We start from the raw sequence: 13,860 nt of genomic DNA on the forward strand, positions 1-13,860 counted from the left end.
GTCCGTTGTAGGTGCATGAGGTTCCTCTTTACAAGTCTTTAGTGAGTGCGGTAATGGATATTGTTCTTGAGTTGCAGTTGATGAGGTGGTACCTGGGGCATTTTCCACCACAGAGCCGGCAGGCACATTCTTCGTCTGGTTCGTGGTATCCAGCGGTTTGGCATACCTTTCCATGGAACCCGTGGACGGCGAATCGGGTGAAGGTGGGGCGTAGGTTGTAGCCTGGCCCCTTCCATTCGTCGTTTCTTACTGCCTCTGTTTCATAGAATTCTTCCGGGATTTGCTGTGCTTTTCATCGTCATTCTTCCAGGACTGCCGCGGATGCTTCGATGTCGGGAAGATTGAAGGAGGTTTTTATGTCCTCTAGGAAGAACAGTTCATCCACCAGGGTGTACACCAGTCTGTTCTTTATATATTTTGATAGTTGGAGAATCCGCTTGAGGTATCTGGCTTTGATATTTTCAATCCTTTTTAGAGTTGCTGTGGTTAGTTTGTGCCAGATTAATTGTATACCGTACGTTGCCACCGGGGCAACTTTGAATTTAAACAATGCCACAGCCATTTTCACCGATAGATTTTGGGGCTTGGGGATTTCAAACATTGCTCTAGTTGCTGCTATCACTCTTTCTTTGACGTGTAGAATGTAAGTTGCTCCTGTGGTCTGTACCGTGATACCTAGGTACTTGAATGACGGTACTATTTCAAGCTGGTCCCCGCCGTTTGAGAAAACATCGTCTTTTGCCAGTCTTCCTCCTCTTCTAAATTTCACCATTTTTGTTTTCTCACTGTTGATACTTAATGAGTTTTTGTCTGCCCATTCTTGTAGGTTATTGATTGCCTTCTGCATTCCGGTGGGGTTTCTTGATAGCACAGCCATGTCGTCAGCATACATTATAAGACTGACCCCTGCTTGCTCTGTTGCACTTGTGATGTCGGCTGTCATCAGGTTGAACAATAACGGGCTCATTGGGTCTCCTTGGAGTACCCCTTTGGTCTGCGTTGTAGGTGCTGAGATTGTTGTCCTATCGTGGATTTTCACGTAGGCTTTTCTTGACTGCAAAGGCTGTTGATATAGATGTTGATTCCCATAGGGAACCTGAAATATTTGTCACAAATGAGTAAATTTATAATACCAATATAAATGGTCCATTATTGGACATTATAAATTTTCCAGCTAACTCATTCCTGGTTTCCAATGTTTCGCCCCAGCTTTAATTAATATGTTGATATTTAAAGTAGCTATAAAGCGTTTTCACTTCAGTGGAAGAGATTTGGGGAGCTTCGATTCATTCCCACATGATGTTCTTGGTCCCCCAGAATCTGATGACCAAGATAAACTAGTACTTGTACTAGGGCCTGGGATAATTGTTTTGCCAACTGACATTTCCATCATGCTAACAAGTATAAGATAGTGGGAAGATCGATTGAAGTTGGTCTCAGGGGTACAACTAAGGTACCTAATTATTATTATTATTATTATTATTATTATTATTATTATTATTATTATTATTATTATAATTATGGGCTGCCTGGCTGAGGCAGTAAAGGTGTGCTCGGTTTGCCCTGGAAGGACATGGGTTCGAATCCCCATCAGGAAGTTGTAAAATTTAAGAAATGAGATTTCCACTTCCGGAGGTGCGTATGGCCCTGAGGTTCCCTCAGCCTACACCAAAAATCAGTACCAGGTTAATTCCTGGGGGCATAGAGCTAACCACTCTACCCCTTCATGTGCCGCGGTTAACAATGGTGGAAGCTTTTACCTTCCACTCCTCCAAGGGCCTTCATGGCCTGCACAGAGGTGTTTTTGTCTTTTTATTATTATTATTATTATTATTATTATTATTATTATTATTACCATGTTTTGGTGGATTGCAGAGAGGTGAATGGGTCTATCTACAATATCAAAATTAATTTAAAACTTGAACTGAAGGTTGTATTTCTTCAAAACAACAAACTTAACAAAATTTCACTTAGTGAAATAACAATGACACATTTGGGAATTAAAAATAGAGAACCCCACAATAGGGAATTAAACAGCTTTGGGCTACAAGCCCCAGATTTACAAGTTCTGAGCTACCAGCTCAAGTTAACACAATTTACAATTTTATAAAAATTAAATGGCGTATGGCTTTTAGTGCCGGGAGTGTCCGAGGACAAGTACGGCTCGCCAGGTGCAGGCTTTTTATTTGACGGCCGTAGGCGACCTGTGCATCATGATGAGGATGAAATGATGATGAAGACAACACATACATCCAGCCCCCGTGCCAGCAAAATTAACCAATTAAGGTTAAAATTCCCGACCCTGCCGGGAATCGAACCTGGGACCCCTGTGACCAAAGGCCAGCACACTAACCCTTTAGCCATGGAGCCGGATTACAATTTTATAAATGGGGTATAGTTTAGGCAAGCGCAGAAATCCCCCAATTCAAGAGCACTTGTTCCAAAAGTTACAATCTCTAGCCTTCCAGAGGCACCCCTCACAATTACAGAAAACTTAGAAAAGAGCTTACATGCTCTCCAACGTTAACAAGTTTCTAACAGCCTGCTGAAGGCGACATTACATTAAAAATCTTACACTCCCTGGCCTCTCTAGGCACATTTTACAATAGAAGTTACTTTTGCACAGGGGTATATATTACCCAACCTACTGGGCCTTCATGGAAAAAGAACAGGTTAGATTACTGGCCCGAACACAAAATGAATGGAGGCGTATACTTGCACTCCTAGATAATAAAGAATAAAATACTAACGGGGCTCTCAGCCCAGATATACAAAGGCTAATCCCAAGCTACTGAGGTGACTCAAATGAAGGTTACTTTAAGGCATTACAGAAAAGAATAAAAACTTTTACAAAGTCGTAGTCACCTCGAACAAAGTTGAAGGGGAATTCGAGAGGGTAACGTACTCTCTATCCCTGATTTACAGTTAAAGACTTTATGAAATTATTACGTTAGTCGAACGGAATTTTACATTTTAGAAAATGTTGGTTACATAGTTAGAAATTCGGACCTTCCCCTCGGATAAGTATGCGGAAAAAGCAAGAAAGATAGAATTTATGAGGCCATTACCTGACTGATGTTCTGCCTGCCGAAGAATGAGGTGCTCCGTCTCCTGCCTTAACATACATACTCAGAAAGGCGACGATCAATGAGACAAGGAAACTTGAAAAGCAGCAACTTATATGCCCTCAGGGAAGGTTCGAGAGAATTCTGGACTAATCCGGACACACCATCTCAATTTTTTTTGGCTAATTCAAAGTGAACAAGAAATGTGGGACTGGTTGAATTAATTACAAAAATTCACGATTGGCCAGATTCAAAATTGGCGGAATGAAAAAGAAGTGTTGCCAACCCAAAAATAAATGAACATAGATTCAGTTATGAAAATCTAGAAATACAAAACTTCTTTAAGTTATAAGTTCTTCCACCTTGCACCAGGGTGCATGACCAGAGTTTTTGAAACGACATCTATGGAGGAAAGTTTAAACTTCTTGAAGTAAACAAACACAAAGCAAATAAATCCAGTCAGTTTAGGAAACTTCACAACAACGCAATTACTCAATACTTCAGTAGTGACATCTTCTGATTAAAGTTCCAACTACATGTAGTAGCAGTTTCATGTTTGGATAGATACATAGAGTTCTTTAAGGCACATCTTTTGAATGTGCGGAGTTGAGGTGTACCTCCCGGTACAATTATTATTATTATTATTATTATTATTATTATTATTATTATTATTATTATTATTAAGCTAGTTCATAGATATTCTGGTAATAAATCTTTAAAATTACTCACCGATGTGAACTCTCTGACCAGTTAAACCTCCGTTCATCAAGTATAATTAGCAATCGTGAACGACATCGGAAGTAAAATGCTAGATCAGTGGCAATAACTGCATCATGTATCTCTTGTGCCAGCTCTCGAAATGTTGTACTGTCAAATGATGCAAAAATCTTGCATGCCTAAAAAGAACATAAATGACTGTATGAGTAATATACATAATTCAGTTAGCACATTACATGTATTATTATAGAATGGAAACCACAACAGCCTAGTGCCAAACTCCATGTATTTATGAGATACCCAACTGGCTGATAGAAGAAATAAACCTAGCCTAGGACAGATATGTATACAGTATATTAACTCCAATTACTAGGATAAAGAGAGAGCAATTAATATTACAAGTGCCTGTGACACATATTTTTTATTTGTTTCTCCCTTCGCTCAAAACTTGACGGGAAATCAGTTTACTTTGTGTGCCATATCTAACTGTTCCCTCACTCTTAACCAGCTGTGCTATGAAATATGAACAGTTCATTAAAATTATAGTCATGGTAAAACAGATATTTTATACAGAATCAAAACTATTACAAGTCAAGGAGTTCTAAGGATTATTACTCTGTTGTATCATGTGTATGTTAGTATTAGTGGATGAGTGTAATTTACCAGCAGCATAATTACTTTAAATAATCCCTCCTATACTGCCTTAAAAGTGCATTGAAATGAGTGATATTAAGATTAAAATCAGGCTTAGTGAATGAAGAACATAACAGCGGCCTAATTTGTAACTGACGTCAGGCTCGAGCGATAAGCCGTTTGGTCAATATCTGTCACAATGAAATAGACTGATTTTGTCAAGATGAATTGTAGAAAAGTTGGAAGCGACGTGCATCGGCCTTGCCTGACTGCTGTGACAAGTGGACAAGGGCAGAACCAACTAAAGAAGCTAGCCCCTATAACATAACTTCGTGTTGCTTCACTGAACATTGGTACATTGACTGGGCATAGCTATGAATTGGCAGATTTGCTGAAGCAATGCAAGGTGGACATTGCTTACATATACAAGAAACATGATGGAAGAGCCAGAGGTCTCGTGACATTGGAGATGCACACTGACTGACAGAGCAAATGCAACACCAAGAAGGAGTGGTCAGAACTTTATGCCAATTGCAGGGTAGACTGACGTCACTGAGGTGTGCTCATGATGTGAACTGTGCTGCTGTGCTGCGCACGTAGCGAACGATAAATGGGACACGGCGTTGGCGAATGGCCCACTTCATACCGTGATTTCTCAGCCGACAGTCATTGTAGAACGTGTTGTCGTGTGCCACAGGACACGTGTATAGCTAAGAATGCCAGGCCGCCGTCAACGGAGGCATTTCCAGCAGACAGACGACTTTACGAGGGGTCTGGTGATCGGGCTGAGAAGGGCAGGTTGGTTGCTTCGTCAAATCGCAGCCGATACCCATAGGGATGTATCCACGGTGCAGCGCCTGTGGCGAAGATGGTTGGCGCAGGGACATGTGGCACATGCGAGGGGTCCAGGCGCAGCCCGAGTGATGTCAGCACGCAAGGATCGGCGCATCCGCCGCCAAGCGGTGGCAGCCCCGCACGCCACGTCAACCGCCATTCTTCAGCATGTGCAAGACACCCTGGCTGTTCCAACAATTTCGCGTCGATTGGTTGAAGGAGGCCTGCACTCCCGGCGTCCGCTCAGAAGACTACCATTGACTCCACAGCATAGACGTGCACGCCTGGCATGGTGCCGGGCTAGAGCGACTTGGATGAGGGAATGGCGGAACGTCGTGTTCTCCGATGAGTCACGCTTCTGTTCTGTCAGTGATAGTCACCGCAGACGAGTGTGGCGTCGGCGTGGAGAAAGGTCAAATCCAGCAGTAACTGTGGAGCGCCCTACCGCTAGACAACGCGGCATCATGGTTTGAGGCGCTATTGCGTATGATTCCACGTCACCTCTAGTGCGTATTCAAGGCACGTTAAATGCCCACCGCTACGTGCAGCATGTGCTGCGGCCGGTGGCACTCCCGTACCTTCAGGGGCTGCCCAATGCTCTGTTTCAGCAGGATAATGCCCGCCCACACACTGCTCGCATCTCCCAACAGGCTCTACGAGGTGTACAGATGCTTCCGTGGCCAGCGTACTCTCCGGATCTCTCACCCATCGAACACGTGTGGGATCTCATTGGACGCTGTTTGCAAACTCTGCCCCAGCCTCGAACGGATGACCAACTGTGGCAAATGGTTGACAGAGAATGGAGAACCATCCCTCAGGACACCATCCGCACTCTTATTGACTCTGTACCTCGACGTGTTTCTGCGTGCATCGCCGTTCGCGGTGGTCCTACATCCTACTGAGTCGATGCCGTGCGCATTGTGTAACCTGCATATCGGTTTGAAATAAATATCAATTATTCGTCCGTGCCATCTCTGTTTTTTCCCCAACTTTCATCCCTTTTGAACCACTCCTCCTTGGTGTTGCATTTGCTCTGTCAGTCAGTGTATATAAGCTCATTTATAATGGGACATCTAGCAACAATAGTGTAGGTATTGTTGTAAATGCTGACTCCTGCAGCCACATCACCAAGGTCCAATATTCTGATCATTTGAAGTCTATCTTCATAAACGCCACAGCCTATCCACCTGTGCATATCCTTAGCCTATGCTCCACAAACTGGCTGTGATGATGAAGAGGAAGATAACTTTTAGCTGGAGCTGCAAGATCAGATATCTGCATACTCTCCAGAAGAATTCCTTATTTTCTGTGGTGAGCTGAATGGATATACTGGAAGCAAGCAACAGGGCTACAATTGCCATGGGACAAGAAGTGACTCAATATTACATTTGACTTTGCTGAAGCTAATGGTCTTATCAGTAATAAATATTTCAAAAAACGTACCAGCCACCTCATCACATATGCCAGTGGTGACCATAGAAGCTAGATAGACTTCATTCTTGTTCAGCGGTGCAACTACACAGCTGTAAAGGATGTAAAGGTTGTACCATCTGACTGTCTTGCCCCACAATATAAACTGTTCATCTCTGATACGAAGATCAGAAAACCTTTGAACAAGGGTCATCGTATGATCACTCTCGAGCAGATCAAGTGGTGGAATCTACAGAAGCACAAGGCAGCACAGTATCAAATTATCCAGACATTCCAGGTTCTGTTGATGCCATGTGGAGAGCTCTCTGCGATTCTGTCGTCAAGATTGCCAAGTTAATACCAGCTACAATGAAGATAGGCCAATACACAAAAAGTGGCATGCTAAAAAATAACAAAGTGAGCAGGGAAAAATAAGTTGTAGCGAGATGAGCAGCTGGTTGCTGAGACCAAAGTTGAGCACTATGAAGATCTGTACACAGAGCTAGACACTAAAGGATGTGAGAAGTGTATCTATCAGCTGGCAAAATCAAGAGAAGCAACATAAGACACTGAATACTTCATGTGCATCAAAGACAAGGTATGAAGAACTCAAAAGCAGTAGGCCCATTTATATGTGGAACAAATGATGGTCATAATTTGTACTAGCTTTGAACCACATATTGTTCTTGTTGTGGCTTGCTCTCCTTGTTTACTGTTTGGTTATTCACATCATCATTATCATCATTATTGTTAACCACCTCCAGTTGCCCGGGTGTGGTGTACGAGCCCTCTCCATCTTTGTCCATGAGCCACTGTTCTCTTGTAACCTTCATCCCCAATCTTGTACTCTCTCCTCGACATTTTTCTTCATCAGATTGGTCGGTTTTTCTCTGGGTCCGTTCACTGGTCTTTTACCTTTTACTTCTCTTTTATATTCCCTTCTTGCAATCCTGTTTGTTATTCACATACGATGGCTAGATTTTCAGAGTTAAATGGGGAAGATATTGTGGTGGAATTAAATGCATCTATAAATTCAAGTGATGAGTGTAATCTAGATTATAATTGTTCTAGTTGGAGTGTTGCACGCAGCAAACTAAGCTCAGATTAGAATGACACTATTGTAGGCTACAATGCACGGATGCTAGCCATGCTGTCATTCTACTTTATAGTGGATTAGTAAAGTATTGACACTATCCACTTAAAATTTGCAGGCATATCATCAGAATTAATTTCTCTACAAAATATATATTTTTCAAAAGTTCCAGAAAAATTGATTACGTTATTCATTTTTCCTTGACATTTAAATGCAATATGGTTTTAAAAGAAGTACTGTGCATGTAAAGGGGCAGAAATTGAAACATAGTTAAATTGAGGGTAAATGTTAACCAATTCTAAAATATTTAGTTCATTATGAATGTTTTGTTGCAGTAAAGTCTTACTCTCTCAAGATTTCCTTTATTTCTTTTAATAAATCATAACTGAGCCTATTGTGCTCTTCCAAGGTTCCTTTCCATTCTTCTTTTTTTTTTTTTGTAACCAAGAGAAAGTGGAACATAAACAAAGAGTAACTTACAATGGTGATGATGATGATGATGATGATGATGATGATGATGATGATGACGATTATTATTATTATTATTATTATTATTATTATTATTATTATTATTATTATTATTATTATTATTATTAAAGAAAAAGAAATGGTTCGATGAGGCATGTCAAGATGCAGTTAATGAAGTGGCAATATGGCATAATAAGTGGCTGCAGTCTAATAAGAATGTAGATCTTGAGGAACTATACAGAGAAAAATAGAAAGAATGTAGTAAATTCATTTGTAGAAAGAAAAAAGTCTACCTGAGACAACAAAGAGAATCAATCTCAGATGACTACAGAAACAGGAACATCTGCAAGATGTATGGAACTGTCAACACAATTAAAAAAAGGATTTCAACCAAGATTGAGTATTATGAGAGTTAAGTCTGGAAATTTAGTTGCTGATCAGGACAAATTATTAAATTACTGTAAGCAATACTCAATTCCTTATTGAATTGTGCTGATCCAGAAACCTGTATTGGTAAACCATCTAGTTCCCCATCAGAAGAACAAATACCAGAGCCATCATATCAAAAGGTACTACAAAGTATTATACGCTTAAAAAATTAAGCTTCAAGTAGTGACAACATTCCTGCTGAGCTTATTAAATATGGTGGAGAAAGATTACATAAATACATATATAAGGTCATTCTAAGAATATGGCATGATGAAGTTATTCCAAAAGAATGGCAGGAATCACTTGTGTTCCAATTTATAAAGGAGGGGATAAGGAAGAGTTCAAAATTATCATGGTATATCTCTTGTAAACACGGCCTACAAAATTCTGTCCTTCATTCTTTTACAGCATTTAAAACCATTTGCTGAAAATGTTAGTGGGGACTATCACAATGGTTTTCGTAGTAACAGGTCCAGTACAGACAACATATTTGCAATTAAAACTATTAATGAAAAGGTGTGGAAACACAAGGAGTTGGTTCATTATCTCTTTATAGATTTCTTCAAGGCATATGATTCAATCCATAGAGAAGGGCTGTGGGACATCATGATGGAGTTTGGCTTTGCTATAAAATTAATTAACATGTGGAAACTGTGTATGGATGGTGTTTTGCTGTGTTTTGCTCAAGGGCAGAAAATCAAGTTCTTTCCAGAATAAAACTGGTCTGCTATTTGCTTTACGTCGCACCAACACAGATAGGTCTTATGGCGACGATGGGAAAGGGACGGCCTAGGAATGGGAAGGAAGCGGCCGTGGCCTTAATTAAGGTACAGCCCGAGCATTTGCCTGGTGTGAAAATGGGAAACCACAGTAAACCATCTTCAGGGCTGCTGACAGTGGGATTCGAACCCACTATCTCCCGGACGCGAGCTCACAGCTACGCGGCCCTAACCGCATGGCCAACTCACCCGGTAAAACTGGTCTGAGACAAGGGGATGCACTATCTCGTTTTCTATTCAACATTGCACTGGAGAAGATTATCAGGAAATTAGCTCTTGTACCTGCTGGCATCATATTGGGGTGACAACATAATCCTATCTCTCAAAGCTGGCAGAAAGATCTAATTATGAGATTTACACCCTCTCTCAAAAACACACTATAATGGGTGTCATAGAATCCAATAGACATGCACTGAGGATGCAGGATAACAGAGCACTAGTGGATCTATACAAGGGATCTCTTAATGGGAAAAGACCTTCAGGAAGACCCCGAAGCACCTGGAAGAAGGAGATTGACAACGTATGCCGGACCCTCCAAATTCATAAATGGGAAGAGCATGCTCAAGATCGAAAAGGAGGAAGAGTATTGTGAGATCGGTACAGGAACTTCACGTCCCTCAGAAGCCTACGGAGTGAGTGAGTGAGTGAGTATTACACTAGTCAATGCGAGACTAAAGTAAATGTATTGATGAATTTTTTTTAAATAAATGCCTTTTATTTCCTTGGAACAACAACAAAAATGTACTAACTACTTACATTTATTATAATCATAGTCACTTGAAAATGGTGATTTTCTAAAGGAGATTCTGAATATAACTGTGATAAACTGTGATTTGTCATTTGAAGGAAGTTATTGGTATATCCTCGATGATCAAGATCATGACAAAGACTGGCCACAAGAAGAGCCTGAACCTAAAACAAAAATACTTTGTTAGAAGGTATAAAAAGCAGTTTCTGAAGAAATATACCTAAAATCACAATTTATTACCCACCTCCACTGAAGAGAACACCTGAGTGTTCCTCTTGAGAATATTATACATACAATGACACACATTGAAAGCATGTTCAAAGTTGTGATAAGGATTATCCCGATAGGATTTCTGCACAGTTAGAATAAACTGGATCCAAAGTTCTTGCTCACTGATAATGTCTCCTAATAAATCTTCCATTATGTATAACACAAGCTGGCTTAAGCTATCCTCATAACCTGTTGGGTACCAGCTGAAACTGAACAAATTAGTAACTTAAATTGTAATATTAACAAGTTTCAAGACTTTCTCCACACATAAAAGTACTATTTTTTGGGGGGCTGAGTAGCTCAGAATGTGGAACCCAAGTTGTAAGATTTGATCTCAGCCCAGTTTGGTGGTATTTGACGGTGCTCAAATATGCCAGTCTCAAGTCAGTCGATTTACTGCCACATGGAAGAACTCTCATGAAATTTCTGGATCTTTGGTGCCTCCAAAACTGGAAAAGTAATTAGTGGCACATAAACTACGTATGAACAGACTCACTAACAAATGCTTATAACTCTAGAAAATATTGTCAGGTATTATCAGCATGAGATTTACAAAAAAAATACATTAAATCAACAAATCATTAACAGTAAGTAATACAAATGAACATGTATGATCTCAGATTTCATGTTAATTAGCAGTTGAAGCAGAAGCTTTGATAAAAAGAGGACATAACTGAGTCACTGCTCTTATATATTACCCCCTTTGCAGTCCTTAATGAGGCCACTGGCATTACCGAATCCTTTCCAGGATGAAGTTTTGTTACACATCCCAATTGCCACTTCATGGATGGTAGATTGTCATCCTTCACCACAAGTATTCCTTCTTTTATGGCACTTTGGGATGATTTCCACTTCATTTGACAGTGAAGTTCTAAAATATACTCCTTGGACCAACAGGACTAAAATATTGCTGAGTCTGCTGGATTCATTGATATCGAGACAGATGTTACTCAGGAAGATGAGATGAGATGGATTAGGAACAGATTTCAAGGATATTAAAATATGGAAGTGAGCTGGTGTCAATGGGCATATACCAAAAGGGTAGGAAAACAATGAGGTCAATCACCAGGAATGGCTGATATTTGTGCTTGCAAGCTATATAATTCTTTGAATATTAATAATGCCTTTCCCATTATGCAGCGTAAGTGAAAATTGGTGGATTTAACCCCTGCTTTCCAAATGCCACCAAAATGGGGTGAATAGGGTGAATGAGTTTTCCAGTTAAAACACTCTTTCATAAACTGGCTGCTCAAACAAGCTTGATTATCCAAAATAAACTTACTCGGCTCTTTTAGCTTTGAATTCATATCAGCTAAGTTGGTTCCATTATTGTTGTGGCAGGCATTCCCCGATAAGAAGCAAAACTACACAATGCTAAAGTAAAACAATTGTAAGTTAAATCTGAGAAATGCTCAAAAATTGTAAACAAAAGAAAACATCTGAATGAAATGACATATCATTTTAAATATTTATTGATGCTTTCACAGTCTGTAATTGTAGACATGATAATAAGCTTTTAGACTTTTGCTGTGTCAGAAAATAAGGTGAAATTCTTTACATTTTATGCAGAACTTTGCTCTGCATCTTCAGAAGAAAATCTCGTTTGATCACGAGCAAGACTTCTCTGTGAAATGTAAAGAATTTCACCTTGTTTCCTGACATGTCAAAATCCCAAAATACAGTATTATTATCATGTTTGTAACATTATAAAGTTTTGCTTCCACAACCTTTCTTATCCTTTGTGAAAAACAGACATCTGACTTTCTACAGGTACTTATCAAAGGATTCTCTAGCAATGGTCTAAGAGTATTTTCAATATCGTAGGTAGAAGATCTTCTGAAACGTGACAAATCTTCAAATGCTGTTCATTCACTATTGAATTGCTGGAACCATCTCCCAGCCACATGCTTGTTGACAACTCCTTTGCATTCAACTACACAGATTTTTCAAATGCAGCAGCTACTTCTGATCCTGGTTTCCAGTAATAACTCATCAGGACATGAATTTTGTATGGGGTTGCTGCCATTTTCTTCTTTTTAATCTAGATTTTTATTCATAACTATTTATTTATTTATTTATTTATTTATTTATTTATTTTATTTATTTATTTATTTATTTATTTATTTATTTATTTATTTATTTATTTATTTATTTATTTATTTATTTATTTATTTATTTATTTATTTATTTATTTATTTATTTATTTATTTATTTATTTATTTATATTTTATGGCCTTTAATGAACCTCTATAATCAGCTTTATAAAAATGGTTTTTCAGGTTCCTGTCAACCCAATACATCATCATTCTCTCAGCTCGGATCTTTCCTTCTTTCTTTCTTTCCTTCCTTCTTTCTTTCTTTCTTTCTTTCTTTCTTTCTTTCTTCATCTGAAATCACACGTCCCATTGTCTATCTATTGATCTTGAACTATTAGTCTGGTTTGTTTGTCTGTGAGTTTCTTCAATTTGTCTGTTTTGATTTAAAATCTTATATTGTAATTTCCTATATTTTCCTTGATGTCTGTAATCTATCTAATGTTGCTCTTAGTGCTTCATAATTTTTCTATAATTCTCCTGAGGAACCTGTTTTTAAGTGTTCTGAGTAGATGTCCAAAGAATGAGATTTGTTTCTTCTTGATTGTGTTCATTACAGTTTGTTCCATTTCCTTGTAGAATGTACCATTAGAAGCTAGTCTCCAGTGTCCATTATCTTGGTAGTTTTTATTTATGTACGTTCTGATTCTTCTTCTTTCAATCTTGAGTATTCTGTGTATTTCTGCAGTGTTAGGTGTTTTGAAAATGGTTTCACTTGTGTATGTTATATCTCCTAAGAGTAAACAAACAGGGTCCTAGCCAAGCATGGCATTGTTTCCATTAACACCACCAACCCTTTGCTGTTCCTAATGCTCCAGAGTGCTCAAGTTTCATGACTTGCCTGCCTGCTGAATGCTCCAGAGCACTCGTCACACACGCAATCATTAGAAGTGTGTTGACATCAATATTAAAGGATCTTGTGAAACCACACTGCACTCCCATGACACAGCACCTTATTGACAGTTAGAGATTACTCGTGTTTGAGTGACATCTACTTATCAAGGAATAGTGTCAAACTCTTTGAATGATCGCAAAATGGGACTTAATTGAGATAGTAGTGGTTCTGAATTGTATTCTGATGAATGAAGTAGTGATAAAGATTCCATGAATCATGAAAATCGTGAACAAATATTGTGTGAAGACTGAGGAACAAGGCTGCAGAGAAATTTTACTAATGATATCTGGAGATACAATATTAATTTTGATGAACTGGAAATATGGGAAAATAATACTGGTTCAAATCAAGATTTACCTTCCTGGAATTTAGAAGGAAAAAATTGAATTATTTGTGGGATGGGAATTTTATGAGCCAGTAGCAAAG

General features: G+C 39.1%; 1 protein-coding gene across 1 annotated transcript in view; it reads right to left on the reverse strand.

Moving 5' to 3' along the window:
* LOC136862145 (cAMP and cAMP-inhibited cGMP 3',5'-cyclic phosphodiesterase 10A-like) overlaps positions 1-13,860 on the reverse strand; it is a 422,768-nt gene that overhangs the window by 46,540 nt on the left and 362,368 nt on the right. The window contains exons 10-12 of the mRNA XM_068226202.1: positions 10,421-10,649; positions 10,185-10,340; positions 3,795-3,961 (exon numbers count right to left, since the gene is read on the reverse strand). Of these exons, the coding sequence (XP_068082303.1) occupies positions 3,795-3,961; positions 10,185-10,340; positions 10,421-10,649 (552 nt within the window). The remainder of the gene's footprint in view (positions 1-3,794; positions 3,962-10,184; positions 10,341-10,420; positions 10,650-13,860) is intronic.

The sequence above is a fragment of the Anabrus simplex genome, chromosome 1, assembly GCF_040414725.1.
Source record: "Anabrus simplex isolate iqAnaSimp1 chromosome 1, ASM4041472v1, whole genome shotgun sequence".
NCBI lineage: Eukaryota > Metazoa > Arthropoda > Insecta > Orthoptera > Tettigoniidae > Anabrus > Anabrus simplex.